The sequence below is a fragment of the Molossus molossus genome, unplaced genomic scaffold, assembly GCF_014108415.1.
Source record: "Molossus molossus isolate mMolMol1 unplaced genomic scaffold, mMolMol1.p scaffold_m16_p_2, whole genome shotgun sequence".
NCBI classification, from domain to species: domain Eukaryota; kingdom Metazoa; phylum Chordata; class Mammalia; order Chiroptera; family Molossidae; genus Molossus; species Molossus molossus.
Genome location: NW_023425355.1, coordinates 106,273,634 through 106,300,133, shown reverse-complemented (window position 1 = coordinate 106,300,133; position 26,500 = coordinate 106,273,634). Strand labels below are relative to the sequence as shown.

Sequence of the window (26,500 nt, the reverse complement as noted above, 5' to 3'; positions counted from 1 at the left end):
AGCCTTGTTGTCCATGTCCATTGTTCATGCATACATGCATATAAGTTCTGTGGTTTATCTCTCCCCCACCACCCCCTCTTCTGGGGATTGTTAGTCTGTACCCCACTTCCACATCTCTGGGACTACCCTATTCCTCAGACTGTTATGTTCATTATATTCCACAAATAAGTGAGATCATATGATACTTGTCTTTCTCTGTTTGGCTTGATTCGCTTAGGTTGACACTTTCCAGGTCCCTCCATGTCATCTCAAAGGATAAGAGATCTTTCTTTCTTACAGCTGCATAGTACTCCACTGTGTATATGGGGGTACATATATTCTTTCTGATTGGTGTTTCAGGCTTCTTAGGGTATATTCCTAGAAGTGGGATCACTGGGTCAAATGGAAGTTGAATTTTTAATTTTTTAAGGTAACTCCATATTGTTTTCCATAGTGGCTGCACCAGTTTGCATTCCCACCTGCAGTGTACTAGAGTCCCCTTTTCTCCACACCCTCGCCAACACTTGTTGTTTGATGAAAGTTTTATAGTTTTATATTTAAGTTCAGATCCATTTTAGTTAACTTTTGTGTAAGATGTGAGACTTAGGTTGAGGTTCTTTTTTTTTCTTTTATCCTCACCCGAGGATATTTTTCCATTTTTTGTTCAGATAGAGTGGGAGGGAGAGAGAGGAAGAGAGAGAGAGTGAAACATCAATGTAAAAGGGACACATCAAGTGGCTGCCACCAGCATGACCAACCAGAGACGGGGACAATCTGCAATTGAGGTACGCACCCTTAGCGGGAACCGAACCCGGGTCTCTCTGGACAGCAGGCTGACGTTCTAACTGCTGAGCCAAACCGACCAAGGCAAGTTCTTATTTTTTTTAACTATTACTCCAGTACCATTTACTGAAAAAGCTATCTTTCCTCCATTAAATTACTTTTCTACCTTTGTCAAAAATGTGTTGGGCATATTTGTGTGGGAGTATACATGTTGTGGCAGGCAGAGTAATAGGCCCCCAAAGATATCTATACCCTAAATTCTGGAACCTGTTGATATATTAGATTATATGGCAGAGGAAAATTAAGGTTGCTAATCAGCTGACTTTAAAATAGGGACATTATCCTGGATTATCCAGGTGAGCCTGATATAATCACAAGGGTCCATAAAAGTGAAAGAGGGGAGGCAGAAGGATCAGAGAATGAGATGTGGTGATAAAAGCAGGGTCAAATAGATACAGTGTTGCTAGTTTTGAAGGTTAAGGATGATGATCAGGATCCAAGGAATGTGAGTGGCCCCTAGAGGATGGAAAGGCAAGACAACAAACAGATCCTCTCCTAAAGTCTCCAGAGAGGAATGCAGCCCTGCCAACATCTTGATTTTAGCCCAGTAATACCTGTATCAGAATTCTGACCCACTGAATTATAAGATAATAAATTTGTGTAGTTTTAAGCCACTGAGTTTGTGGTAATTTGTTACTGCAACAATACTAATAAATAGATATTTTAGAAAAGCTCACAGTAATAATAGGATTTTAGATATTGAGGCATACCATTTATATGGAAAGTTTACATATACAGAGCATCCCAACTATATCAGACAAATGAAGTTCTACTCTAGGTAGATTTGTACATTCAATAGGGAATAATTAGGAAATATATATTACTTTTTGTTTAATTTTCTACACTCATTGTGACTTCTGAGGGATAAAAGTGTTTTAATTATTGAAATACATTGGTAAATTGAGTAATTTACATGGCAATACTAAGTGGATACACATGGTCATTATCAAATTTAAAACTTTCCAAATATCTCACTAACCGTCTGTTACAAGTCCTTGAAATAGAATTAACATGATGTGATTCTGTGATCACTCAAAGGTAGAATAGGGGATTCAATGGCTCTGAAGTTTTTGTAGTTACAGAGCCTTGGACTAAAGACAATAGAAAGTTAATCAAAATGTATATGTGGCATTCTAGTTTCAATGGTTTATTTTTAAATATTGCAATGTTCCTAATAAAGGAAATTCTATGACATTTGAATAGAGCTGAAAACCAAATAGTAAGAAAGGGAAAGAGATAACAGTAAGAATCAAACAATTCTACAGCAAAAAATTAATGTGAGGTAGAAATAGTAAAAGGTGGTGTGTCTCAGTGGTTGGGCGTCGACCCATGCACCAAGAGGTTACCATTTTGATTCCTGGTCAAGACACATTGCCCACATCGTGGACCAAATTCCCAGTGTGGGGCATGCAAGAAGCAGCCATTCAATGTTCTCTCACACCGATGTTTCTGTCTCCTCTTCTTTTCCTCTCTCTAAAATCGATAAAGGAAAAAAAATTTTTTTTATCCTCACCCGAGGACATTTTTCCATTTTTTGTTCAGACAGAGTGGGAGGGAGAGAGAGGAAGGGGGGGGGGGGACACATCGAGTGGCTGCCACCCACATGACCCAACCAGGGCTGGGGACAAACTGCAACCGAGGCATGCGCCATTAGTGGGCACCAGACCTGGTTTTCTCTGGACCGCAGGCCGAGGCTTTAACTGCTGAGCCAAACCGGCCAGGGTGAAAAAATATTTTTTTAATTAATAAAAAGAAATAGTGCCCTGGCCGGTTTGGCTCAGCGGTTGGTGCGTCGGCCTGCGGTACAGAGAGACCCGGGTTCGGTTCCCGCTAAGGGCACGTATCTCGGTTGCAGTTTGTCCCCGGCCCTGGTTGGTCGTGCCGGTGGCAGCCACTTGATGTGTCCCTTCACATCGATGTTTCTCAAATATATTACTTTAGGTTATTCATTTATAGTGCCTTATTTTCTTGTTACAAATAAGACAAGGATTTTGTTATATAAAATCTATCAAAAAAGTATTACTGAAAAGATACTGTCTTCATGAACTGTGATGAATGGCCAGGGTGAAAATGCTACTGGAGCAGAGTACGCTGGCTGGGCATCAACAGTTTGTCATTTGTCTTTTCATAGATGGACTACAGAAAGTTTCATATATGAATGTATTGTTTAACCATTCCTCTCTACTACCACATCATTTAGTATTGCACTCATGGTTTTAACTATAGACTTAAGAATTTGGGGGAGTTTAGGAGGGCAGGTGACTGTTTAGACTTTATTGGAAATGTCTGTGCACGTTAAAATGTCCCATGGAGCAAAATACCTTCTAAATCTTGATGAGCAGCTTCTTGATTATTGAGTCATGATATTTTCTTCTGATTTTTTCTAACAGTCTTTGTTTGAGTGGATACCATATTGACAGTTCCAGATGGGAGACCAACGTACACTTCTCCATAGTTTCTTCTCTTGTCACTTCTGTTATCAATTCTTCTGTTCTTGACCATATCACCTCTTCTCCTTTCCCGTGGTGACTATCCACTGCCTCATTCATTGTGACTTGAAGTTACACGTTTTTGTTTTTTTAATTACACATTACTTTTCTTTTTTCCCCTCACTGGAGGACATTTTTCCATTTTTTTGTTCAGATAGAGTGGGAGGGAGAGAGAGGAAGAGAGAAACATCAACATGAAAGAGACACATCAAGTGGCTGCCACTCGCATAACCAACCAGGGCCAGGGACAAACTGCAACCGAGATATACGCCCTTAGCGGGCACCGAACCCAGGTCTCTCTGGACCGCAGGCCAATGCTCTAATAACCACTGAGCCAAACCCAGGGCCACATTACTCTTTGATAAAAGTCTTTTGTTGTTGTTTGCATTTCAGAAGAGCGTTTGAATATCGTTAAGTTTTGTGCTAAGGAGCCAGATATAGCCCCAAAAATTTATGTGATTGGAGGGTAACATTTTATTTAAAACAATATTCTTAATTTTGTAATGTATACAAACATTTTTTTCAATTTGGTTCCTCTGACAGGATACAGGATAAATACTCAGTTTGCTTGAGTTTTATTTTTTTATTTTTTTATCCTCACCCGAGGACATTTTTCCATTTTTTGTTCAGATAGAGTGGGAGGGAGAGAGAGAGAGAGAGAGAAGCATCGACGTGAAAGGGACACATCAAGTGGCTGCTTCCCTCATGCACTACCTAACCAGGGCCGGGGACAAACTGCAACTGAGGCACGTGCCCTTAACGGAAACTGAACCTGGGTCTCTCTGGACTGCAGGCCAATGCTCTAACCGCTGAGCCAAACCAGTCAGGGTAGTTTGCTTGAGTTTTAAAAGGATGTTTCCTTTGCCCCATTTGAGTGACTAATGAAAACCTAAGTCCAATTGGCAAAGTGAAAAGGGGGTATACAGATACTGAATCATTACGTTGTACACCTGAAACTAATATAGTGTCATATGTTACATCTTAGTTTTTTCCTGTTTCAATTATCTTTTTTTTAAAATTAAATTTACTAGGGTGACATTTATTAATAAAATTATATAGGTTTTAAGTGTACAGTTCTGTAATACATCATCTGTATATTGTATTATGTGTTTACCACCCAACATCAAATGTCCTTCTGCCACCATATATTTGACCTCCTTTACCCAATATTTGATTGACTTTAACAGTAGGACAAATAGACCTTTGATTAATGATATTTTTTTTAAAAATTTTCTTTATTGAGTTTTAGAGAGAGAGGAAGGGAGGGGAGAGAGAGGTAGAAACATCAATGAGAGAGAACATCGATTGGCCGCCTCCTGCATGACCCCCACTGGGGATTGGGCCCACACCTTGGCATATGCCCTGACCTGGAATTGAACAGGCAACCTCTTGGTGGGTCGACGCTCAACCACTGAGCAACACCAGCTGGGCTGATTAATGATTTTGATACTTGTACTAATCCTATTAGTTTTTTAGATAGCTTTATTGAGATTTAATCTACATACCATATATTTCACCCATCTAAAGCGTACAGTTCCGTGATTCTTAATATATTCACCATGTGAAAACATGTAGAGTACTTTGAGCATCTTAATCTCATTGCCTTCTGACTTCTATTGTTTCTGATGCGAAGTTAGCTGTTAATCTTATTGGGGTTCCAGGATATGTAAGGAGTCACTTTTCCCTTACTACTTTCAAGATTTTCTCCTTCTCTGGCTTTCAGCAATTTTACCATAATGCATCTGTGGATCTCTTTGCAGGGTGGAGGTGGTGGTGGTGGTGGTGGTGGTAGTGATGGTGGTAGTGGTAGTAGTAGTAGTAAAGTATAAACTACTTGGAGTTTGTCAAGCTTCCTGGGTGTGTAAATTAATATTTTTCAATAAATTTGGGAATGTTCTAGCCATTATTTTTTCTGCTGGTTTTTCTCCTTTCCTTCTGGTACTCCCATTACATATATGTTGGTGCACTTAACAGTATCTCACGTTTCTGTGAAGCTTTGTTCATCGTTCTTTATTTTTTTTCCTCTCTGTTCTTTAGCTTGCATAATCTGTATTGGTCTATTTCAAGTTCACTAATTCTTTCTTCTGCCATTTCAAATCTACTGTTCAATCTCTTGAGTGAGTTTTTTATTTTATTTATTATATTTTTAATACCAGACTTACCAGTGGGTTCTTTTTAATATTTGCTATCTCTTTATTAATATCCTTACCTTCTTTTACTTCTTTAATCATGGTTTTATTTAGTTCTCTGAACGTATTTATTTATATGGCTAATTTGAAGTCTTTGCCTATTAAATCTGACATCTGGTTGTTCTCACAAGCAGTTTCTGTCACTTGCTTTTTTGCTAGTGTATACGTCATGCTTTTCTATTTGCATGTTTCATATTTTTTGTTGGAAACTGGGCATTTATTTTAGATAATATAATGTAACAACTCTGCGTACTGGCACCCTCACTCTGGGTTCTTTATTGTTATTTCCTTCTTTACTTTAGTGACTGTCTAGATAATTTTTTAAATTAATTAATTTATTCATTTTTGTTACAGATGTTTCTCCTTTTCCCCCCATTTACACCCTCCTCCCCCTCCCTGCCCACCCCATCCTCAGCCTTGTTGTCCATGTCTGTCTAGATGATTTTATTGACGTCTGTTTATTTTCCCCCCTTTTGCCTTGCAGTGTGAAGTCTTGATGTTGCTTCTTTGGGGTGCAGCCTTTGGTATGCCGCCTTTGGTATGCCACAGTCACCCTGGGATGATAGTGGTTTTGGCAGGGCTCTTTTTGTCTCTTTCCCTGACCACACTCAGCTATTAAGTTTCCACTAATTTCTGGTAGAATACTCTGTTGTTTTTAATAACACCCTGGGGCATAAAATGCTCCACACACTGATCCATTCAAATTAGGGCTCCTTTGAAGGGATAGTTCCCAAGATCAGTATTTGAGATTTCTTCTGAACCCAAAATGGTTCCTCCCAGCTATCTATTTCCCTAATTCTCTCTAGCATGATCTCTGAGCCACAGCTCTAGTATAGAGGGTGGGGACAATGAGTGTCATCCCCAAGTCTCCTGGGTGTGCCTCTGCTGATGTAGAACCCCTACTTCACAAGCTGGGGCCGGGGCATTTGGGGCATCCGTGTTCTTAGTGGCACCATACCCAAGACATAGCCTCCATCCCAGGAGTGGGGTCTACCTGGAAGAAGGTAGCCCTCACCTCTCAGCCACACTTTTCTGGAACTTAGCCTCAGCAACATGTAGCTGGGGACAGGATGAGAAACTCTGATGTCCTGTCCCTCCCAGGGAAAAAAAAAAAAGCCTTGTAGCTGGGAGCTGGGGCAGAGAGTGCTCTGTGTTCATGGCTGTACCAGTCTGGTGTGACTAACATCTGTGCTGGGATGGAGGATGAAGAGAGTGGGTCTAGGCTCAAATACTATAGACTCTTACTTTACCTACTGAGTTTTAGTAGGTTTTGTTTAATAAATGCTTCTTCATTTGCTATTTGACCTTAGGACCATTTTCAGAGATTTTAAATGAGTGGTCTTTTGTTTCTTTTTAAACTAATTTTCACCATTTTTACTGAGGAGTGGGTCTATGTAGCGCTTCACATTGTCATGCCAGGAATGGAACTCTATTACCTTTTTAACATGCAGTCTTGTTTCTTTTACTCCTAATTGCTCACAGTGGCCTTGTGAGCAATCTGTCTCCTTAGTAGATTGTAAGTGGCTCAAAGGCAGTAGCCATGACCGTTATCCTTTGTGGAATCATGATTGGCCCTAGTAGCATTTTGTATACTGTGGCACATACAGAATGTCGGTTACTGAGTGTATCACTGTCTTTTCTAGTTTATATTTTGAACACTTCCTTTGTGACTTGAAGTATCTGTGCCCTTCTTTTTTCCTACACTCTAATGCTGGAGTGTTCCCAGAAAGGTGAGCCTCTTTTTTATCTGCCATTGACTGCGCGCGCACACACACAGAAAGACGCTTGACCCATTTGAAGCTTTAGTCAAAAAAGCATTATGTATTTTGACAGTATAGGAGCTTTCTATAATATTCCTTGCAGTGTATATATAGATGTAATTTTTCATTTGACTAGTTTGGGGCATGGGGACAGAGTTAAAGTGGGAAACAGGGAGTAAGGGCAGGCAGAAAAGCAGTGTGGTTGTGCTCTTCAAGGTCGTACATGCCTCACTTATTCTTTCTTCAGCCAACCATGTCTCATGCCTTTCAACTTTGGCCCTTGACAGTTCTGCCTTTGTTACTACTTTTGCCTTTCCTGCTCCTCCCTGGCTGGTGAGGGCCCCATGCCTTGCCTCCTTTGTTTGGGTGGACGTTGGTCATGTGGCCAGATCTGAAACTCCAGCCAATCCTGTATTATTCATTCTCTGCTGCATGGACTTCCTTCTAAGTTTCACCCAGTCTTTGGCACACTCCATATTGGAGAACTTGGTGGTATTCTTCTCTCATCATTCTAGATCATTTGAGAATATTCTTGACAGAAATCATTTGATTTGTATGATTGGCCAGCTCCTGCTTCTTGGGATCTGTAGGAAAGTGTTGACTATCCTCGGTGTGGGGGGATGGTGTGGGAGGGTGTATGTGTGTGCTGACTGTTTCATTCAGTGTTGTTCTCTTTCCCAGGATGCTCCAAAATGAAACGTCATAGAACGTTCAGCAGCAGTGACAGTTCAGATGAGAGTGAGTAGAACCAGCCAACAGCTGGTAACCTCTGTATCTATACTCCTTAAGGATTTCTTCTTTGACTTGAGGACAAGCTGTTTCATTCTTCCTGCAATGGTTAAAAAATGATATTTTTAGGAAAGAAAGCTTAGGATACCATGTTTCTTATTTAAATTTCATTAGAAATTGGTAAGTTAGGTGGGAAAATTGGTTTTGTATGGCATATAGCATTTGTTTTTCACTTACCTAAACAATAAATGTGAAATCTAATAGTGATTTAACAGTGCTTTTCTAGAAAGGAAGAAAAGTACGAGAGCATAAACTATAGGCCCTACAATTCTAATTGTAACTCAGGCACTGAATGTTTGACTGGATGAGTCATTTGTAAAAAGTAACAACCTTATTAACAATAGCATTTGGGGAAGTGCTAAAGGATATATACAGATTACTTGTTCTACATCTTTAGTTTTTCCAGTTGCTTTTGCAGATACTTTTTCTCCAGGTGGAACATGAATCATGTTATTCCACAGTGTTATGAGGTATGATAACACCAAGTCAAATCTCTTCAGCATTAGCATTGTTGAAGCTTTTGCATGCTGGTAGGTCACCTATAAATGTTGTTAAACTCCATTATGAGGCTTTCTTGGTTGTAATTTAACTTTCTTTAGTGTTATGTATGAGATCACTGTGTTCTTCTCCATCATATCTTTCATATTTTCTTGGATGACTTTTAGTTATATGACATTTAGTTGCATTAGCAGGTAATAAGTCTCAGTATTTTTTTCTAATTATCTTTTGCAGGTCCTTCCACTTCCCTTACTGGCTCAATGTATAGGAACAAGTCAAAAATTCCAAATGAACACAAGAAATCTGCTGAGGTGAGATCAGATATTTCAACCTTTAGACTTAAAAAAACAGACAGCTGCCTTCTGCCTACATATATCTATAATACCCAGATCTTAAAAATGTGAGGAGTAAACTATGTGCCAATGGATAGGCTTGTTTCTGATGAGTTTTTTTCTTTTTCAAGAAACATTCCATTTTCTTTTCTCTTTGGGAAAACAGTAATCACACTATGATTTCATTTTGGCAATTATACTTAAATGCCTAGCTTTAGAATATAAAGCCTTCCCTTAGCCAGAAAAGTCAAAGTGAGCTAGACTTGAGTCTTACATAACATAACATAATCATGGGAAATGACATCCCATCATATTTGCTATATTCTGTTGGTTAGAAGCAAGTCACGGGTTCTACCTGCCTCCACATGGGGGAGTGGGAGGCATTGCTTTAAAGTGTCATCCAAAGTAAGCATATCTCTCTCCCTTTCTCAGAGGTCACTTATCATTCCCATCTTTTGCTAGGGATCCTTCTGGCCTCAGCAGAATATCAGAATGTATTTATATGTGTCTGTCATACAGAAAAACTTATGGAATAAAATGCACAAAAATAGGAGCAAAACAAATTTTTTGTCTATCCAAAGGAGGTCTTGACTATAGAATGGTGAGAAAGAAACCTTGCTACTTTCCTATTTAGGACAGCCAGTCCTAGAACACAAAGTGACTCAAGAGCTTTGGTTCTTAAGACCTATTGCCGCTAGGTCAATGAAAATATCAGTCTTTTGTTGCAAGAGATAAGGGGAGCTGAGTGCCTGAAAGCAAATTTTTTCATTTATATTTTACATGCTGTTATAAAAGAGACAAACTGATATTGTAGAACAGTATAGAAACCTTACCAGCATTTAGGTTCATTTACCTCCCTCCCCCCCCACACACACATACACACATACCTTTATTATATAATTGTCCTAAATATTTTCTGTACATACATTGAGAGCTACATTAGACAATATTAGAATATTTGCTTCAACCATCAAACATTATTTATAAAACTCAAGAGGAGGACAGTCTATTATTTTATTCCTGGTGTTCTAACTTTCTTTTTGTTCATTTACCTTCCTTTGAAGAACTTCCTGTAGCCATTCTTTTGGGGTAAGTCTTCTAGTGATAAATTCTTTTAGTTTTCCTTTATTTGAGAATGTCTTGGTTTCACCTCCATTCCTGAAGGATATTTTCACTTGACATAGAATTCTACTTTGACAACACTTTTCTTTCAGCACTTGAGAAATCTGCTGTCATTGAAATAGTTGCTCCCTTGTAGGTAATCAGTCATGTCTTTTTCCACTTGCTTTCAAGATTTGTCTTTGTCTTTTGTTTTCCCAAGTTAGATTGTGATGTGCCTGGGCATGGATTTATTTTATTTTATCCTGTTTGGGGTTTGATCAGCTTCTTAAATCTAAGTTTATATCTTATGTAAAGTTTGGGAAATTTTCAGCCATTGTTTCTTCAACTATTTTTTCAGCTTCGCCTTCTTCTCCTCTTCTTGGTACTGCAATTTCATGAATGTTAGCTCTTACATTATTTTCCTACAGGTCTCTTCCATTTTTTCCAATGTATATTCTTTCTGTTGATCAGATTGGGTAAATTTTTCTTGTTCCTTTATTATTTATTCTGTTAATTCCATTCTTCTATTGTGCCTGTCCCCTGAGTTTATTTCAATTATTGTATTATCGAAATTTTCATTTGGTTATTCTTTATATCTTCTGTGTCTTTGCTGAAACTTTCAAAATTGTTGTCAGATAATTCTAACATCTGTGTCATCTTGCTGTTATTGTCTATTGTCTCTTCTCATTCCTAGTTCTTAGTATGAGTGATTTTGCATTGTATCCTAGACTATTTGGCATTATGTTATCCATCACTAAGTCTTACTTAAATCTGTTTTATCAGGCCCCCACATTAACCAGGCCAGTGGGGAAGAGGGACACTCGTTACCACCAGTTGCAGAATTCCTAGGCTGTTATCCTAGTTCTGTTATCTCTCCAAGAAAATCTGTTATCGCTCTGGAAAGAGGGAGGAGTTACTCATTGCTCTCCTTACTACTTGATGATGTGGAAATCCCCCCTCCCCCTTGTTGCCTCCCTGATAGGAGGGGGAGTGGTGGTGGTAAGGGATACACATTACTGATAGCCTATAATGACATTCCAGGCTCTCTACCCAGTCTCTGCTGATACCACATTGAGGAAGAGAGGCACCATGTTATTACTGGATAGGAGTGGACATCAAGGCTTCTCAGGTGATGTGCACTGACGCCAGAACAATCTCTTTTTTATTTAGCTCCTTCTTTTTGTTTTTCTTATCCTCAACCAGGAACATTTTTCCATTTTTTGTTCAGAAAGAGTGGGAAGGAGAGAGAGGAAGAGAGAGAGAGAGAGAGAAACATTGACATGAAAGGGACACATCGAGTGGCTGCCACCCACACGACCAACCAGGGCTGGGGACAAACTGCAACCGAGGTACGTGCCCTTAGCAGGAACCGAACCCGGGTCTCTCTGGACCGCAGGCTGACGCTCTAACCGCTGAGCCAAACCGGCCAGGGCAACAATCTCTTTCTTTTTTGTTTTTTATCCTCACCCGAGGACATTTTTCCATTTTTTGTACAGATAGAGTGGGAGGGAGAGAGAGAGAGAAACATCGACGTGAAGGGACACATCGAGTGGCTGCCACCCGCACGGCCAACCAGGGCCGGGGACAAACTGCAACCGAAGTATGTGCCCTTAGCGGGAACCGAACCCGGGTCTCTCTGGACCGTAGGCCGACGCTCTAACCGCTGAGCCAAACTGGCCAGGGCAACAATCTCTTTCTTAAATAAAACATTTTAAACATATTTTTTGAAATATAATCCTCACACCATACAATTTATGCCTTTAAAGTATATAATTCAGTGGGTTTTAGCATATTCACAGAATTACATAACCATTACCACAGTCTAAATTTAGAACCTTTTCATCATCCCAGAAAGAAACCCTTTTACCCATTAGCAGTTATTCCTCAATCCCCCTACTCCCAGCCCTTGCAAACCACTAATCTAATTTCTGTTTCTATGGATTTGCCTATTCTGTATATTTCATATAAATGAAATCATAATATATAGCCTCTCGTGTCTGGCTTCTTTCACTTAGCACAACATTTTTGACGTTCATCCATGTTTTAGCATGTATTAGTACTTAATCGTTTTATGAGTGAATGATATTCCATTGTATGGATATACCACATTTTGTTTATCCATTCATTTATGAACAATTGGGTTGTCTCTGTTTTTAGAGTATTATGAATAATGCTGCTGTGAACATTCCATGTACATGTTTTTATGTGGACATTACGTTTTCAGTTGTCTTGAGTAACACCTAGGTGTGGAATATGGTAACGGGGTCAATATGGTAATTCTATTTAACCATATAAGGGAATGCCAGACTTTTTTCCAAAGAGGCTTCATCAGTTTACACTCCCACCAGCAGTGTATGAGGGTGTTTGAGATTTGTTATTGCTGTGGGTACCAGAGACTTTGAATTCCTCTAGTGACCTTGGCTTAGAGTCTTCCCTTTGTGCTTGTCCTCAGAGATTTTTTTTTTTTTTGCAGCTCTCCTAGCTATAAACCACTATTATTATCACTGGAAGCATTAGCATGGTGGTGTAGGGTATAGGGGAGGCATGATGTTTTCTGATCTTCTGATATGTCTTAGTGTTTGGGTGGCATAGTGACCCTGAGTCTGGGGGTGCAATGGGGGAAGTGGATTTAAGAGGTAGGGCTTTTTGCCCCTTCCCCATTTTCCCTACTGGTGTTCTCTATGTCTTTGAGGTTCTTCCTCCTTAAGGCTTTCTTCTCCCTTAGATAACACAGGGAGGCTGAGGCTGGATGCTTTTACTCACCATCCCCCAACCCCCCAGCACTAATGAAATTATACCAGTGCCTTCACTTGATATCCTTCCCCTGAAGATGAAATCTTTTGTTCAGTAAAGGAGCCAGGACATTGAGAACCAGGGGTCCAGACAGCACCACTAGGGGAGCTTTTCTCCAGGTTTTCCCCCATCTTCCCTATGAGAGCCTGAGTTGGGTGTGTAGACAAGCTTACAAGAGGGTGAGAATCCCCTATGAGTACAGCCCCCCAGGAACTTGATACTCTCATAGTAGTCCCTATTTAGCTCCAGCAATTCATCAAAATTTCTAGTTTAATGTTCCTACTGTGGCTTCTGTCTCAGGTAAACAAATGCTCCTGTCCTGTGTCTCCCTGCAGGCGTGCCGTCTCTCTTTCAGTTGGTCATTTAACTCATCTCTCTAATGGGTTCACCAAAAAAAAAAAAAAAAGTTAATTTGCTGCCTGCCTGCCTGCCTTCTTCCTATAAGGATGAGTTTCTTCTTTCTGACTCTCTACAAGTCCAAGATGAAACCTTATCTATTTACTGGGAGTTAGTCATTGAAATGCAATATAAATTATAACTTTTTCTAGGTCTTAAATGGTTGCATTAATAGATACATATTGTCTTTGATGTTTAGTGCTTTGGTGAGACTCCTGTACATGCCTCTCCCTGACTTATCCTCTAGAGAAGAGTTTCCTAGGGATGTGTATCCCATGTAGGGTTCAGGAGCTTCAGTACCTTCTGAAAATTATATCCAGACTTTTAAGGATATTTTTATCTGTTTGTTTGTTTGTTTTTCTGAGCTAGTAGTCTTCATCTGGTTCTCAAAAGGGTCTTAAAGATGTTTTTAAAAAACCAATTGCCCTGAAAAAAGCACATAGTACTAGATGACCAATTTGAATTTGTTTCTCAGAAGCCAGGGTATTTTTACCTATTAGTCTGACTGGTCTATAAAACATATCAACCTATTTTAAAGGACTGACTGTATATCATCTGTAGGCCCAGAGTCTCTTTTAACTCAGCAGAGAACACTGCATTACTCTCATATGGAGCCTGTTTACATCACTTTATCTGTTTTTCTAACAAGCTTGATTTTTTTTTTTTGGCCCTTAGCATATAAAAAGCACTAAACTCGCAAACACACACTTATTGCATAAAAAGGGACATTGAGGGATAATAGAAAAACTTGTGAAGCAAACCTCATGTGTCTTCTCTTGTGTGAAAACTGCCCAGATCTTCAATTCAGACTCAATTGCTCCCTCTCCTCCCTTACCAGGATGCATACACCTCTGTTTGGTATGGGATAAGAGGAACAATGAAACCTACCTAAGCAGCTCCAAAGTGCATTGCTTTATGGCAGTTGATGTTCCAGATAATGTTAGCCCATAGCCATCAAAAATGTTCCGTTTATTTTTTTATAAAAAACTTGAGAATTATTTTAAATTATTTGAAAACTATTTCCATGAAAAATATTTCCCTGATTCTTAGTTTTAAACTTAGAAATTGCATAAGCTTTGCTTCATTGGAAAAATCAATGTGCAACATAATGTCTTGACAATACCGGGTACTTTTTTTTTATTATTATTAATTAATTTTTGTTACAGATGTTTCTCCTTTTTCCCCCACTGATTCCCCCCTCCCCCTCCCTCCCTGCCCTTTCCCCAGTTTGTTGTCCATGTCCACTGTTCATGCATACATGCATATAAGTTCTGTGGTTTATCTCTTCCCCACCACCCCCCTATTTAGGGGATTGTCAGTCTGTATCCCACTTCCGCGTCTCTGGGACGACCCCCTTCCAAAGACTGTTATGTTCATTATATTCCACAAATGAGTGAGATCCTATGAAACTTGTCTTTCTCTGTTTGGCTTGTTTCACTTAGGATGATACTTTCCAGGTCCCTCCATGTACTCTCAACGGATAAAAGGTCTTTCTTTCTTACAGGTGCGTAGTACTCCATTGTGTATATGTACCACAGTTTTTTTATCCATTCGTCTACTGATGGACACTTGGGCTGTTTCCAGATCATAGCTATTGTAAATAGTGCTGCTACAAACATGGGGGTACATATATTCTTTCTGATTGGTGTTTTAGGCTTCCTGGGTATATTCCTAGAAGTGGGATCACTGGGTCAAATGTAAGTTCAATTTGTAATATTTTGAGGTAAGACCATATTGTTTTCCATAGTGGCTGCACCAGTCTGCATTCCCACCAGCAGTGTACTAGAGTCCCCTTTTCTCCACACCCTTGCCAACACTTGTTGTTTGATGATTTGTTGATGGCGGCCATTCTGACAGGTGTGAGGTGATACTTCATTGTTGTTTTGATTTGCATCTCTCTGATGATTAGTGATGATGAGCATTTCTTCATACGTTTCTTAGCCATTTGTATGTCCTGTTTGGAGAGGTGTCTATTTAGTTCCTCTGCCCTTTTTTTTTTTTTTTTTTAATCCTCATCTGAGGACATTTTTCCATATTTTGTTCAGGTAGAGTGGGAGGGAGAGAGAGGAACAGAGAGAGAGAGAGAGAGAAACATCAATGTGAAAGGAACACATCGAGTGGCTGCCACCCGCACAACCGACCAGGGCCGGGGACAAACTGCAACCGAGGTACGTGCCCTTAGCGGGAACCAAACCCGGGTCTCTCAGGACCGCAGGTCGACGCTCTAACCGCTGAGCCAAACCGGCCAGGGCCCTCTGCCCATTTTTTAATTGGATTCTTTGTCTTCCTTTTGTGGAGTTGTATGAGCACTCTATATGTATTGGAAATTAACCCCTTATCTGATATATCATTAGCATTTATGCTCTCCCATACAGTGGGTAGTCTTTCCGTTTTGATGATTGTATCTTTCACTGTGCAGAAGCTTTTGAGTTTGATGTAGTCCCATGTGTTCGTTTTCTCCTTTGTTTCTGTTAGCCTAGGTGATGTGTCAGTAAAAATTCTGCTGCGTATGATGTCTGTAATTTTGTTGCCTACGGTCTCTTCTAGGATTTTTATGGATTCATGAGTTACATTTAAGTCTTTTATCCATTTTGAGTTTATTCTCGTGTAGGGTGTAAGTTGATGGTCTAGTTTCATTTTTCTGCATGTAGCTGTCCAATTTTCCCAGCACCATTTATAAAAGAGGCTGTCCTTACTCCACTGTATGCTCTTGCCACCTTTGTCAAATATTAATTGAGCATATTGCCTTGGGTCCATTTCTGGGTTCTCTGTTCTGTTCCACTGGTCTATATACCTGTTCTTGTGCCAGTACCAGGCTGTTTTGATTACAGTGGCTTTGTAGTATAACCTGAAATCTGGTATTGTGATCCCTCCAACTTTGTTCTTCCTTTTCAAGATTGCTGTGGCTATTCGAGGCCTTTTTTAGTTCCATATGAACTTTTGAAATAATTGTTCTAATTCTGTGAAGTATGCCGTTGGTATTTTGGTGGGGATTGCGTTCAATCTATAGATTGCTTTGGGTAATATGGACATTTTAATGATGTTAATTCTCCCAATCCATGAACAGGGTATGTGCTTCCACTTTTTTATATCTTTCTCTATTTCTTTTGCAATGACCTGTAGTTTTCTGTGAATAAGTCCTTTATTTCTTTGGTTAAGTTTATTCCTAGGTATCTTAATTTTTTTGCCACAATGGTAAATGGGATTTTTTGCTTAGTTTCTCTTTCTGTGAGTTCATCATTGGTGTATAAGAATGCCATCGATTTCTTGACGTTAATTTTGTATCCTGCTACTTTGCATAATTCATTTATTAAGTCTAGTAAACTTTTGATGGAGTCTTTGGGGTTTTCTATGTATAGTATCATGTCATCTGCAAATAATGACAATTTCACTTCTGCCTTTCCAATTTGGATCCCTTTTATTTTTTCTTTCTGTCTGATTGCTGTGGCTAAGCCTTCCAGTACTATGTTAAATAGGAGTGGCGAAAGTGGGCATCCTTGCCTTGTTCCTGTTCTTAAGGGAAATGCTTTTAGTTTTTGCCCATTGAGTATGAGGTTGGTTATAGGACTTTCATATATGGCCTTTATTATGTCTAGATATGATCCCTCTATTCCCACACTGCTGAGCGTTTTTATCAGAAATGGATGCTGGATTTTGTTAAAGGCTTTTTCAGCATCTATTGATATTATCATGTGGTTTTTATTCTTCATTTTATTTATGTGGTGTATCACATTTATTGATTTGCGAATATTGTACCAGCCTTGCATCCCTGGGATGAATCCCACTTGGTCATGGTGGATAATTTTTTTGGTGTATTGCCAGATCCGATTTGCTAGTATTTTGTTCAGGATTTTGGCATCTATGTTCATCAGGGATATTGGCCTGTAGTTTTCTTTCTTTGTTGTGTCTTTTTCTGGTTTTGGAATTAGAATTATGCTGGCTTCATAAAACGAGTTTGGAATTTTTCCTTCTTCTTGAATTTTTTGAAATAGTTTGAGGAGAATGGGTATTAGTTCTTCTTTGAATGTTTGGTAAAACTCCCCCATGAAGCCATCCGGGCCTGGGCTTTTGTTTGCGGGGAGAGTCTTGATTAAATCTTCAATTTCTTCTGTTGTTATTGGTCTGTTCAAGTTTTCTATCTCTTCCTGATCTAGTTTTGGGAGACGATGTGTTTCTAGAAATTTGTCCATTTTGCTTAGATTGTCGAATTTGTTGCCATATAGTTTTTCATAGTAGTTGTTAATGATCTTTTGTATTTCTGTGGTGTCAGTTGTTATCTCTCCTCTTTCATTTCTGATTCTGTGTATTTGGGTTCTTTCTCTTTGTTTCCTGGTGAGTCTAGCTAAGGGTCCATCAATCTTGTTTATCTTTTTGAAAAACCAGCTCTTTGTTTTATTGATCCTTTGAATTGTTCTTTTGGTCTCTATGTCATTTATTTCTGCTCTGATCTTTACTATTTCCTTCCTTCTACTTGCTCTGGGGTTTTCTTTTTGTTTGCTCTCTAGTTCTTTAAGTTGTGAGGTTAGATAGTCTATTAGAGATTTTTCTTCTTTTTTGAGGTAGGCCTGTAGTGCTATGAACTTCCCTCTCAGAACTGCTTTCACTGCATCCTGTAGATTTTGTGATGTTGTGTCTTCATTTTCATTGGTTTCCAGGAAGTTTTTGATTTCTTCCTTGATCTCCTCGGTGACCCATTCATTGTTTAATAACATGCTATTTAGCTTCCATGTGTTCAAATGTCTTTGTATGTTCTTCTTGCAATTGATTTCTAGTTTCATGCCATTGTGATCTGAGAAGATGCTTGATATAATTTCAGTCTTCTTGAACTTGTAGAGACTTAGTTTGTGCCCTAACATGTGGTCTATCTTTGAGAATGTCCCATGTTCACTTGAGAAGAATGTGAATTCTGTAGTTTTGGGGTGTAGTTCTCTGTAGATATCTATTAAATCCATTTGATCTAGTGCTTCATTTAGAGTCTCTGTTTCCTTGCTAATTTTTTGTCTAGAGGATCTGTCCAGTGATGACAGCGGGGTGTTGAAGTCCCCTGCTATGATTATATTGCTATCGATTTCTCCTTTGAAGTCCTCTAGAAGTTTTTTAATATATTTTGGTGCTCCTATATTGGGTGCATATATGTTTATCAAGGTTATATCTTCCTGTGGATAGATCCTTTCAATATTATGTAGTGGCCTTCTTTGTCTCTAATTATGGCCTTCATTTTGAAATCTATTTTATCAGATATGAGTATTGCTACTCCAGCTTTTTTTTCTTTTCCGTTTGCTTGGAAGATATTTTTTCCATCCCTTCACTTTCAATCTATGTGAGTCCTTTGTTGTGAGGTGGGTCTCTTGGAAACAACATATAGATGAGTCATGCTTTCTTATCCAATCAGCTACTCTGTGTCTTTTTATGGGAGCATTCAGTCCATTTACATTTAAGGTGATTATTGATATGTACTTATTTATTGCCATTTTTGTTTAGTGTGGTTTTATTTTCCTTCTCATTTCTCCTGGTAATTACAGCAGTCCTTTTAACATTTCTTGCAGTGCTGGTTTGGTGCTAATGTATTCCCTTAGCCTTTTTTTGTCTGAGAAGTTCTTTATTTGACCTTCTATTTTGAATGATAGCCTTGCTGGGTAGAGTAGTCTTGGATTCGGATCCTTGTTTTTCATGACCTTGATTACTTCATGCCATTCCCGCCTGGCCTGTAGTGTTTCTTGTGAGAAGTCAGCTGAGAGCCTTATGGGGTTTCCTTTGTAGGTAACCTGTTGCTTATCTCTTGCTGCTTTTAGGATTCTCTCTTTGTCTTTAATTTTTGGCAGTTTGATTACTATGTGTCTTGGTGTGGGCCTGTTTGGGTTCTTCTTACTTGGGGCTCTCTGTGCTTCTTGAACTTGAATGCCTCCTTCCTTCACCAAATTAGGGAAGTTTTCTGTCACTATTTCTTTGAATATATTCTCTAACCCTTGCTTATTTTCTTGTTCTTCAGGGACTTCTATGATGCAAATATTATTCCGTTTCCTGTTATCCCACAGTTCTCTTAAGCTGTCTTCCTGTTTAAAAAATATGGAACACTCCATGAATTTGCGTGTCATCCTTGCGCAGGGGCCATGCTTATCTTCTCTGTGTCATTCCAATTTTAGTATATGTGCTGCCGAAGCGAGCACAATATCGTGTACTTTTGTTATCGTATAAGAACAAGCTTGTATTCTTTTGTAGGTTTTCTCTGCTGTAAGTTGTTGATTCTTCTAGATAACCCAAAAATCTATTCTTAAGATTGTATAATTCTGCCCTGGCCAGCATATCTCAGTGGTTAGAGCATCAGCCCGCACACCGGAGGGTCATGAGTTTGATTCCCGGTCAAGGGCACATACCTGGGTTACAGGTTTGTTCCCTGGCGCTGGTTTGGGCTCATGCAGGAGGCAACCAATTGATGTCTTTCTCACATCAGTGTTTGTCTCTCTCTCTCTCTCTCTCTCTCTCTCTCCCCCTCCCCCTCCCTCCCTCTCTCCCTTTCTCCCTCCTCCCCCTCTCCCTCCTTCCTACTCTCTCTAAAAAAAAAAAAATTCAGCCTGGCCAGCATGGTTCAGTAGATTGAGCATCTTCTCCTGGACTGAGAGGTCCCAGTTTGTTTCCAGGTCAGGGCACATGCCAAGGTTGTGGGCTCTGTCCCCAGTAGGAAGCATGCAGCAGGCAGCTGATGTGTTTCTCTCACATTAGTGTTTCTGTCTCTCTCCCTTCCTCTTTCTCTCAAAAAAAAAACAAACAATAAAACCTATTTTAAAAAATAAAATTAAAAAAATTTTTAAGTCAGTGTAAAAAATCCTCCATTGGGGTTTAACAAGAAAAAAATTATTGTGTAATTCTAAGAAAATCGCTTACAGTTAACTCTCTTTAGTTGAATATAGTTACCATGTTTGCAACTGGGGTTTTTTGTGCTTTTGGGGTGATAACATCTGTTTGTGGTCAGTTATGTATAGTTTCAGATTTAAGTGACTATGAATCAAAACTGATCATTCTCTTTCTGCTTCATTCATATGGACCAGACAGTGTTCCCTTTGTGTCATACAAGAAGTAAATGTTTGGCCTGGCTGGTGTGGCTAAGTGGTTGAGCGTCTACCCATGCACCAAGAGGTGGCCAGTTCAGTTCCCAGTCAGGGCATATGCCCAGGTTGTGGGCCTGATCCCCAATCAATGTTCTCTCTCATCTATGTTTCTATCTCTCCCCTCCTCTTTCTCTCTCAAAAAAGAAGAAGTAGTAAATGTTGGGTTTTTCTCCAAAAAATGTCAGAAATGTTCAGACTAGCTGTGCTTTAAGAAACTGCCCACTGGGAAATGTTAATGACAGCCATAAAAGGACATTTTGTTGCTCCAGCAGGTTAAGCATTGATATTCTAATTGAACTCCTAGTGAGGCTTCCTTTGTTTCTGCAAGCATCTGAGAGGCCAAGATGTGTATGCACTGCTGGATTTAGCTTGATTCTGGGCTGTATATTAGCCTGTGAATCTCCTCTTTGACCATAAATGATCAGATATCTGGTAAGTATAAAGTCTTTTTGCTTCAGGAACCTTTGGGGAAACTACCGGTGCATATAAAATAGGCACACAATTAAGAACATGTGAAACTTCATACTTCATTTCCTAGGTCAGTGTCAATATCCAGATCCCTTATTCATAATCTTCAACTTAGCAACAAATGGCCATGTTTTATTTTATGACGTTTCTACATTACTTCGTGGCCTATAGAACGTTGGTTAAAGTTCTTGATGGAGCTCTTGCTTGGGTGCCCTGTTTTTGGGAGCCAAACCATGCACATTTTAGTTGAGCGATGGACTCACATCTCCTTTACCCCATCAATATTTACTTTATGGACTAGATAGGAGAACTCAGCTGTATACTTTTTCTGCTTTTAGAAGTAAAGCTGAAACTATGATGATAATAAAATAACTACAGCTAGAATTTATTTAGCAATTACCATGAGCCCAGTACCATGCTAAGTCATTTATGTAAATTAACCCATTTAATCCATAACAACCCCTCTGAAGTAAGTGTGATTATTAGCCCCATTTTGTAGATGAGTAACAAAGAATTTCGATAATTTGCCCCAAACTATTAAGTAGTGAAACCAGTAGACAAATCCAGGTAGTCTGTCCTGGGACCCATTTTCTTTCCTTTAAAGGTTTTTTAAAATACTTAATTTATTAATGTTTTATTACAGTTGTTCCTCTTTTTTCCCCCTTTAACACCCTCCTCCCTGCCTTACTGTTGTCTGTGTCCGTTGGTTATGCATATAAGTTCTTTGGTTTATCCTCAGAATTTTGGAATAGCTTATCACCTCAAAGAAATAGATTTAAAGGCAGCCCTGGCCAGTTTGGCTCAGCGGTTACAGCGTCGGCCTATAGTCCAGAGAGACCGGGATTCGGTTTCCACTGAGGGCACGTACCTCAGTTGTAGTTTGTCCCCAGCCTGGTTGGTCGTGCGGGTGGCAGCCACCCGATGTGTCACTTCCACGACTCTGGGACTACCCCATTCCTCAGACTATTATGTTCATTATATTCCACAAACAAGTGAGATCATATAATAGTTGTCTTTCTCTGTTTGGCTTGTTTTGCTTAGTATGACACTTTCCAGGTCCCTCCATGTCATCTCAAAGGATAAGAGATCTTTCTTTCTTACAGCTGCATAGTGATCCATTGTGTATATACACCACAGCTTTTTTATCCACTCATCTGCTGAGGGGCATTTGGGCTGTTCCCAGATCTTAGCTATTGTAAATAGCACTGCTCTGAACATAGGGGTGCATATATTCTTTCTGATCGGTGTTTCAGGCTTCTTAAGATATATTTCTAGAAGTGGGATCACTGGGTCAAATGGCAGTTCTATTTTTAATTTTTTGAGGAAACCCCATATTTTTCATGGTGCACCAGTTTGCATTCCCACCAGCAGTGTACTTAGATTACCCTTTTCTCCACTTCCTCACCAGCACTTCTTGTTTGATGATTTTTTTTTTTAATTAAGACTGTATTGCCCTGGCCAGTTTGGCTCAGCGGTTAGAGCATTGGCCCGTGGACCAGAGAGTCCCAGGTTCGGTTCCCGCTATGGGCATGTACCTCGGTTGCAGGTTGTCCCCAGCCCTGGTTGGGGTTGTGTGGGTGGCAACCACTCAATGTGTTTCTCTCACGTCGATGTTTCTCTCTGTCTTCCTCCCTCTCTCCCTCCCACTCTATTTGAACATAAATGCAAAAATGTCCTCAGGTGAGGATAAAAATAAATAAAATTAAGACTGTATTTATTTATGTGTTAATCCTCACCTGAGGATATTTTTCCATTAATTATTAGATAGATTGGAAGGGAGTGGGAGACAAAGAGAAACATCAATGTGAGAGAGACACATTGATTGGTTGCCTCCTGCACATCCCTGAACCATGCACTAAGAGGTCACTGGTTCAGTTCCCTGTCAGGGCACATGCCCAGGTTGCGGGCTGATCCCCAATGAGGGGCGTGCATGAGGCAGCCAGTCGATGTTCTCTCTCATCAATGTTTCTAACTCTCTCTCCCTCTTCCCTTCCTCTCTCTGTAAAATCAATAAAGAAAACATATTTTTAAAACAGAGAGAGATTGTTTTTTGCGTCTTCCAGGTTCTGGTGACTGTCAACATTTGTTGACTTGTACATCAGTGAGTCACTCCAATCTCTGCTTCATGATCACACTGCCTCCTCCTCTTCTGCTTCACATCTCCCTCTGCCTTTCTCTTGTAAAGTCCCCCCCCACACCAATATTCCAGGATGATTTCTTCAGCTCAGAAATCCTTACATTTATATCTGCAAAGATCTCTTTTCCAAATAAGGTGACATATACAGGTGCCAGAAATTAGAATGTAGACATATCTTTTAGGGGCGGGGGCCACCATTCAACCCACTACAATGTATTTCCTGATAACTTAGGAAACCATACAGGACAGATTTTCATAAATAGTTATATCAAATATGAAGGCAGGGTTTGTGCTGTGTGATTAGATGCTGTGGCATTATTAAGCTCAAAGCATGATTTTGCGATCAAGTGATGTATATCACATAAAAAATGAAATATTTTAGTAGATTGAAAAATACTTGGCTCTAGTATTCTTTGGGATTTCCCACACCACTGTCTTTTCCAAAGACAGTACTTTAGCACAGTTGTAAATTTGACCGCCACTTAACCACTGACTCATTAAAAGCACTCTTGTAATTTATAGAAATGGATCAGAGCATTCAGCAAAATGGTGATTCTGTTTCTAGCACTAGCCACCCAGAACACTGAGCTCTGCAAAACATGTTAAATGGATATGTCTATGATCCTCTCTTACCCCCTAATACAAAGCATTATGTAATAAACCACCAGTTTTTGTTTCCTGTAGACTTAGTTTTCTCCTTACACAGCACCCAATTAACTTTAATTGGCTAGGATTCTTGATAAGAAGGTCATATTGTTGCCACCTGGCCACCAGCATGTTTAAGATTGGTGTCCTTCTCTACTTTACTCAGGTCGTGTTATTAATTCTAAATCTTCCCTAAGTGAAACCAAAAAGCATTGCAGAGGTGTCCCTGTAAAGTAGCAAATAAAATGAGTTCTTATTCATTTAAATGGCATCATTTGAGCCCGGCTAGTGTGGTTCAGTAGTTGAGCATCAACCCATGCACCAAGAGGTCCCAGGTTTGATTCTGGGTCAGGGCACATGTTCAGGTTGTGGGCCTGATCCCCAGTGGAAGGCATGCAGGAGGCAGCCAATCAATGTTCTCTCTCATCGGTGTTTCTTTCTCTCTCTCCCTCTCCTTTCCTCTCTCTCTCTAACATCAGTGAAGAAAAAATTTTTTAATGGCATCATTTGATTATGTGATAATTCAGTCCTGTACTCTGTGAAATGTTGTCAGTTTAAGCAGAACTGCAGCAACTGAGAATTAATTAGTTTATTGGATAATGCTCTGTTCCTCTACTTTCATGTTGCACATAATCTGGATAGTGTTTTCTCCTCAGAGAACCTTTATTAGTACTAAAAGCTAAAATGTTTGCTTGATAGTATCTCTTACTTTGATCTTCCAGAAATGTGGGCAAATTTATCTTCAGCCTGCAAGTAGTTGTTTGATTTTTTTTTCAGAATAAGAAATTAGGTGAGGTATAGAGCAGTGTATGTATGCTTTTACGTGAAAGTGTATTCCCTTGTCGCTTAGATGTTAACTGGGACTCCTCACTGAAATTGTTGCCAGGACTCATGGCACACTTAAGAACTCATTCTATACTTTTTTTCCTGTTGTTGAAAAGGCAAAATCACAAAGCTTAATGTACCACAGCCACTGAAGTTATGTTTCCAGGCTGATGAGCACATTTCTGTGCTCCTTAGTCACCCAGAGGTCCTTTCAACCAGAGGATAATAATACATCCAAGTTTAGATAGGTCTCTGTTCCCATATTGTCAGTACCTAATTGTGCTTAGGGTACAGAAAATGAACTATAGGGAATCTCTGTTTTCACAAGTCCAAGTTATAATTGTACCCATAGTATCATCCTCTGCCTCTGACCTTTGAACTTTCCACACATCTTGGGCTCCCTTATGAGGGGAAGGGTTAAGGCTTGCACTAGGAGCCTCTTGGCTGCCACAGTGGACATATCATTTCTATCCTTCTCACTCATGAGGAATTCACTGACAGTGATAAAAACAAATAAACCAGATAGTAAAAGGTTAAAAAAGAAAATGAGGCTAAGGACATTTTTTAAAGATCTAAATATGGAGATAACTAGAATATAACTGCAAACCCACTTAAATATTTTTAAAATTACAATTAAAAGAGAAAAGAATATGCATCTGGTAGAGAAAGACAGAAGCATAGGAAATATAATACACATAATTATTGAATTTGAGAGTGGAGACCAAATACATGAGTCATGCCAGTAAATATGAATGGGTTTAAATCTGTTGAAGAAAAATATTTTTGGCTCACAAAACAAGACCCAACTATATGTTGAATATAAAAGTATACCTAAAACACCTATTCAGAAAAGGTAGCAATGCTGATATCGGACAAAGGAGAAATCAAGCCCCCCAAACAAAGAAGGAGAGTTTTTAATGCTAAAAGGTGCAATTCACCATGAAGATATAATACTTGTGAATTGTTATACATTGAATAACACAGAACCACCTTTATGTAGCAAAAACTATAGGAGATGCAATGAGACATATATAGAAACACACTAATTATAAGAGACGGTCAAATAATTATCTCGCCCTGGCCAGTTTGGCTCAGCAGTTAGAGCATTGGCCTGCAGTCCGGAGAGACCCAGGTTCGGTTCCTGCTAAGGGCATGTACCTTGGTTGCAGTTTGTCCCTGGCCCTGATTGGATCATGTAGGTGGCAGCCGCTCGATGTGTCCCTTTCACATCGATGTTTCTCTCTCTCTCTCTCCCCCTCCCTCCCACTCTATCTGAACAAAAAATGGAAAAATGTCCTCGGGTGAGGATAAAAAAATAATTATTATCTCAGTATCAAGACAGATGAAGTGAACAGAAAAATAAGTAAGGAGATAGAAAATCTAAACATAAGCAGTAAGGTACATCTTGATGAATATATATCAAATTCTACATTTTGATATTAGAGATACTGGAGAATACACCATCTTAACTGTCTATGGTACATACACAAAATATGATCAAATATATTAAGTCACAAAGAAAACATCAGTAATGTCTATTAAGTGGAAATATTATAAACAACCCTCTGATCACAATGCAATAAAATCTGGAATTACTAACAAAAACAGAAAGGTCCTTCCCTATGGAAATGTTAACCCTATTAAATAACTCTTAGGTGAAAAGGTTAAATACAAACTGAAATTATAGTTTCTTTAAAATAATGATAATAGAAACATTCCATCTCAGATGCTTGCTCCACATCTTAAGTTATATGATGAGAAAAAGATGGAGCCCTGGCCAGTTTGGCTCAGCGGTTAGAGTGTCGGCCAATGGACCACAGGGACCTGGGTTTGGTTCCCGCTAAGGGCATGTACCTCGGTTGCAATTTGTCCCCAGCTCTGGTTGGGGTTGTGTGGGTGGCAGCCAGTTGATGTGTCTCTCTTACATCGATATTCCTCCCTCTCTCCTTCCTGTTCTATCTGAAGGTAAATGCAAAAATTTCTTCAGGTGAGGATTAAAAAAAAAGGATGGAAAGCATTGTTTCACCGACTACTGATAAGCTTTCCTTTTTATTTTTTAAATTAATTTTTTTTGTCATGTTCCTCCTTTTCCCCCCATTGATACCCTCCTCCAGATCCCCACCACCACCACCATGGCATTGTTATCTGTG

The 26,500-nt window shown here is 39.4% G+C and overlaps 1 protein-coding gene and 2 non-coding genes across 4 annotated transcripts in view; 1 reads left to right on the top strand and 2 right to left on the bottom strand.

Annotated features, from left to right (window-relative positions):
* JADE3 (jade family PHD finger 3) overlaps nucleotides 1–26,500 on the top strand; it is a 153,473-nt gene that overhangs the window by 66,417 nt on the left and 60,556 nt on the right. Inside the window, exons 4-6 of one of the 2 annotated variants that reach the window (XM_036270612.1) lie at nucleotides 5,985–6,024; nucleotides 7,942–7,998; nucleotides 8,782–8,858. In XM_036270612.1, the coding sequence (XP_036126505.1) occupies nucleotides 5,985–6,024; nucleotides 7,942–7,998; nucleotides 8,782–8,858 (174 nt within the window). The remainder of the gene's footprint in view (nucleotides 1–5,984; nucleotides 6,025–7,941; nucleotides 7,999–8,781; nucleotides 8,859–26,500) is intronic. The other variant, XM_036270613.1, reaches the window with a different exon arrangement.
* Nucleotides 4,103–4,232, bottom strand: LOC118636836. Its single transcript, XR_004960806.1, has one exon. It is a non-coding gene; the product is annotated as a small nucleolar RNA SNORA27 (small nucleolar RNA).
* LOC118636713 lies at nucleotides 19,230–19,336 on the bottom strand. The gene has a single exon (XR_004960700.1). It is a non-coding gene; the product is annotated as a U6 spliceosomal RNA (small nuclear RNA).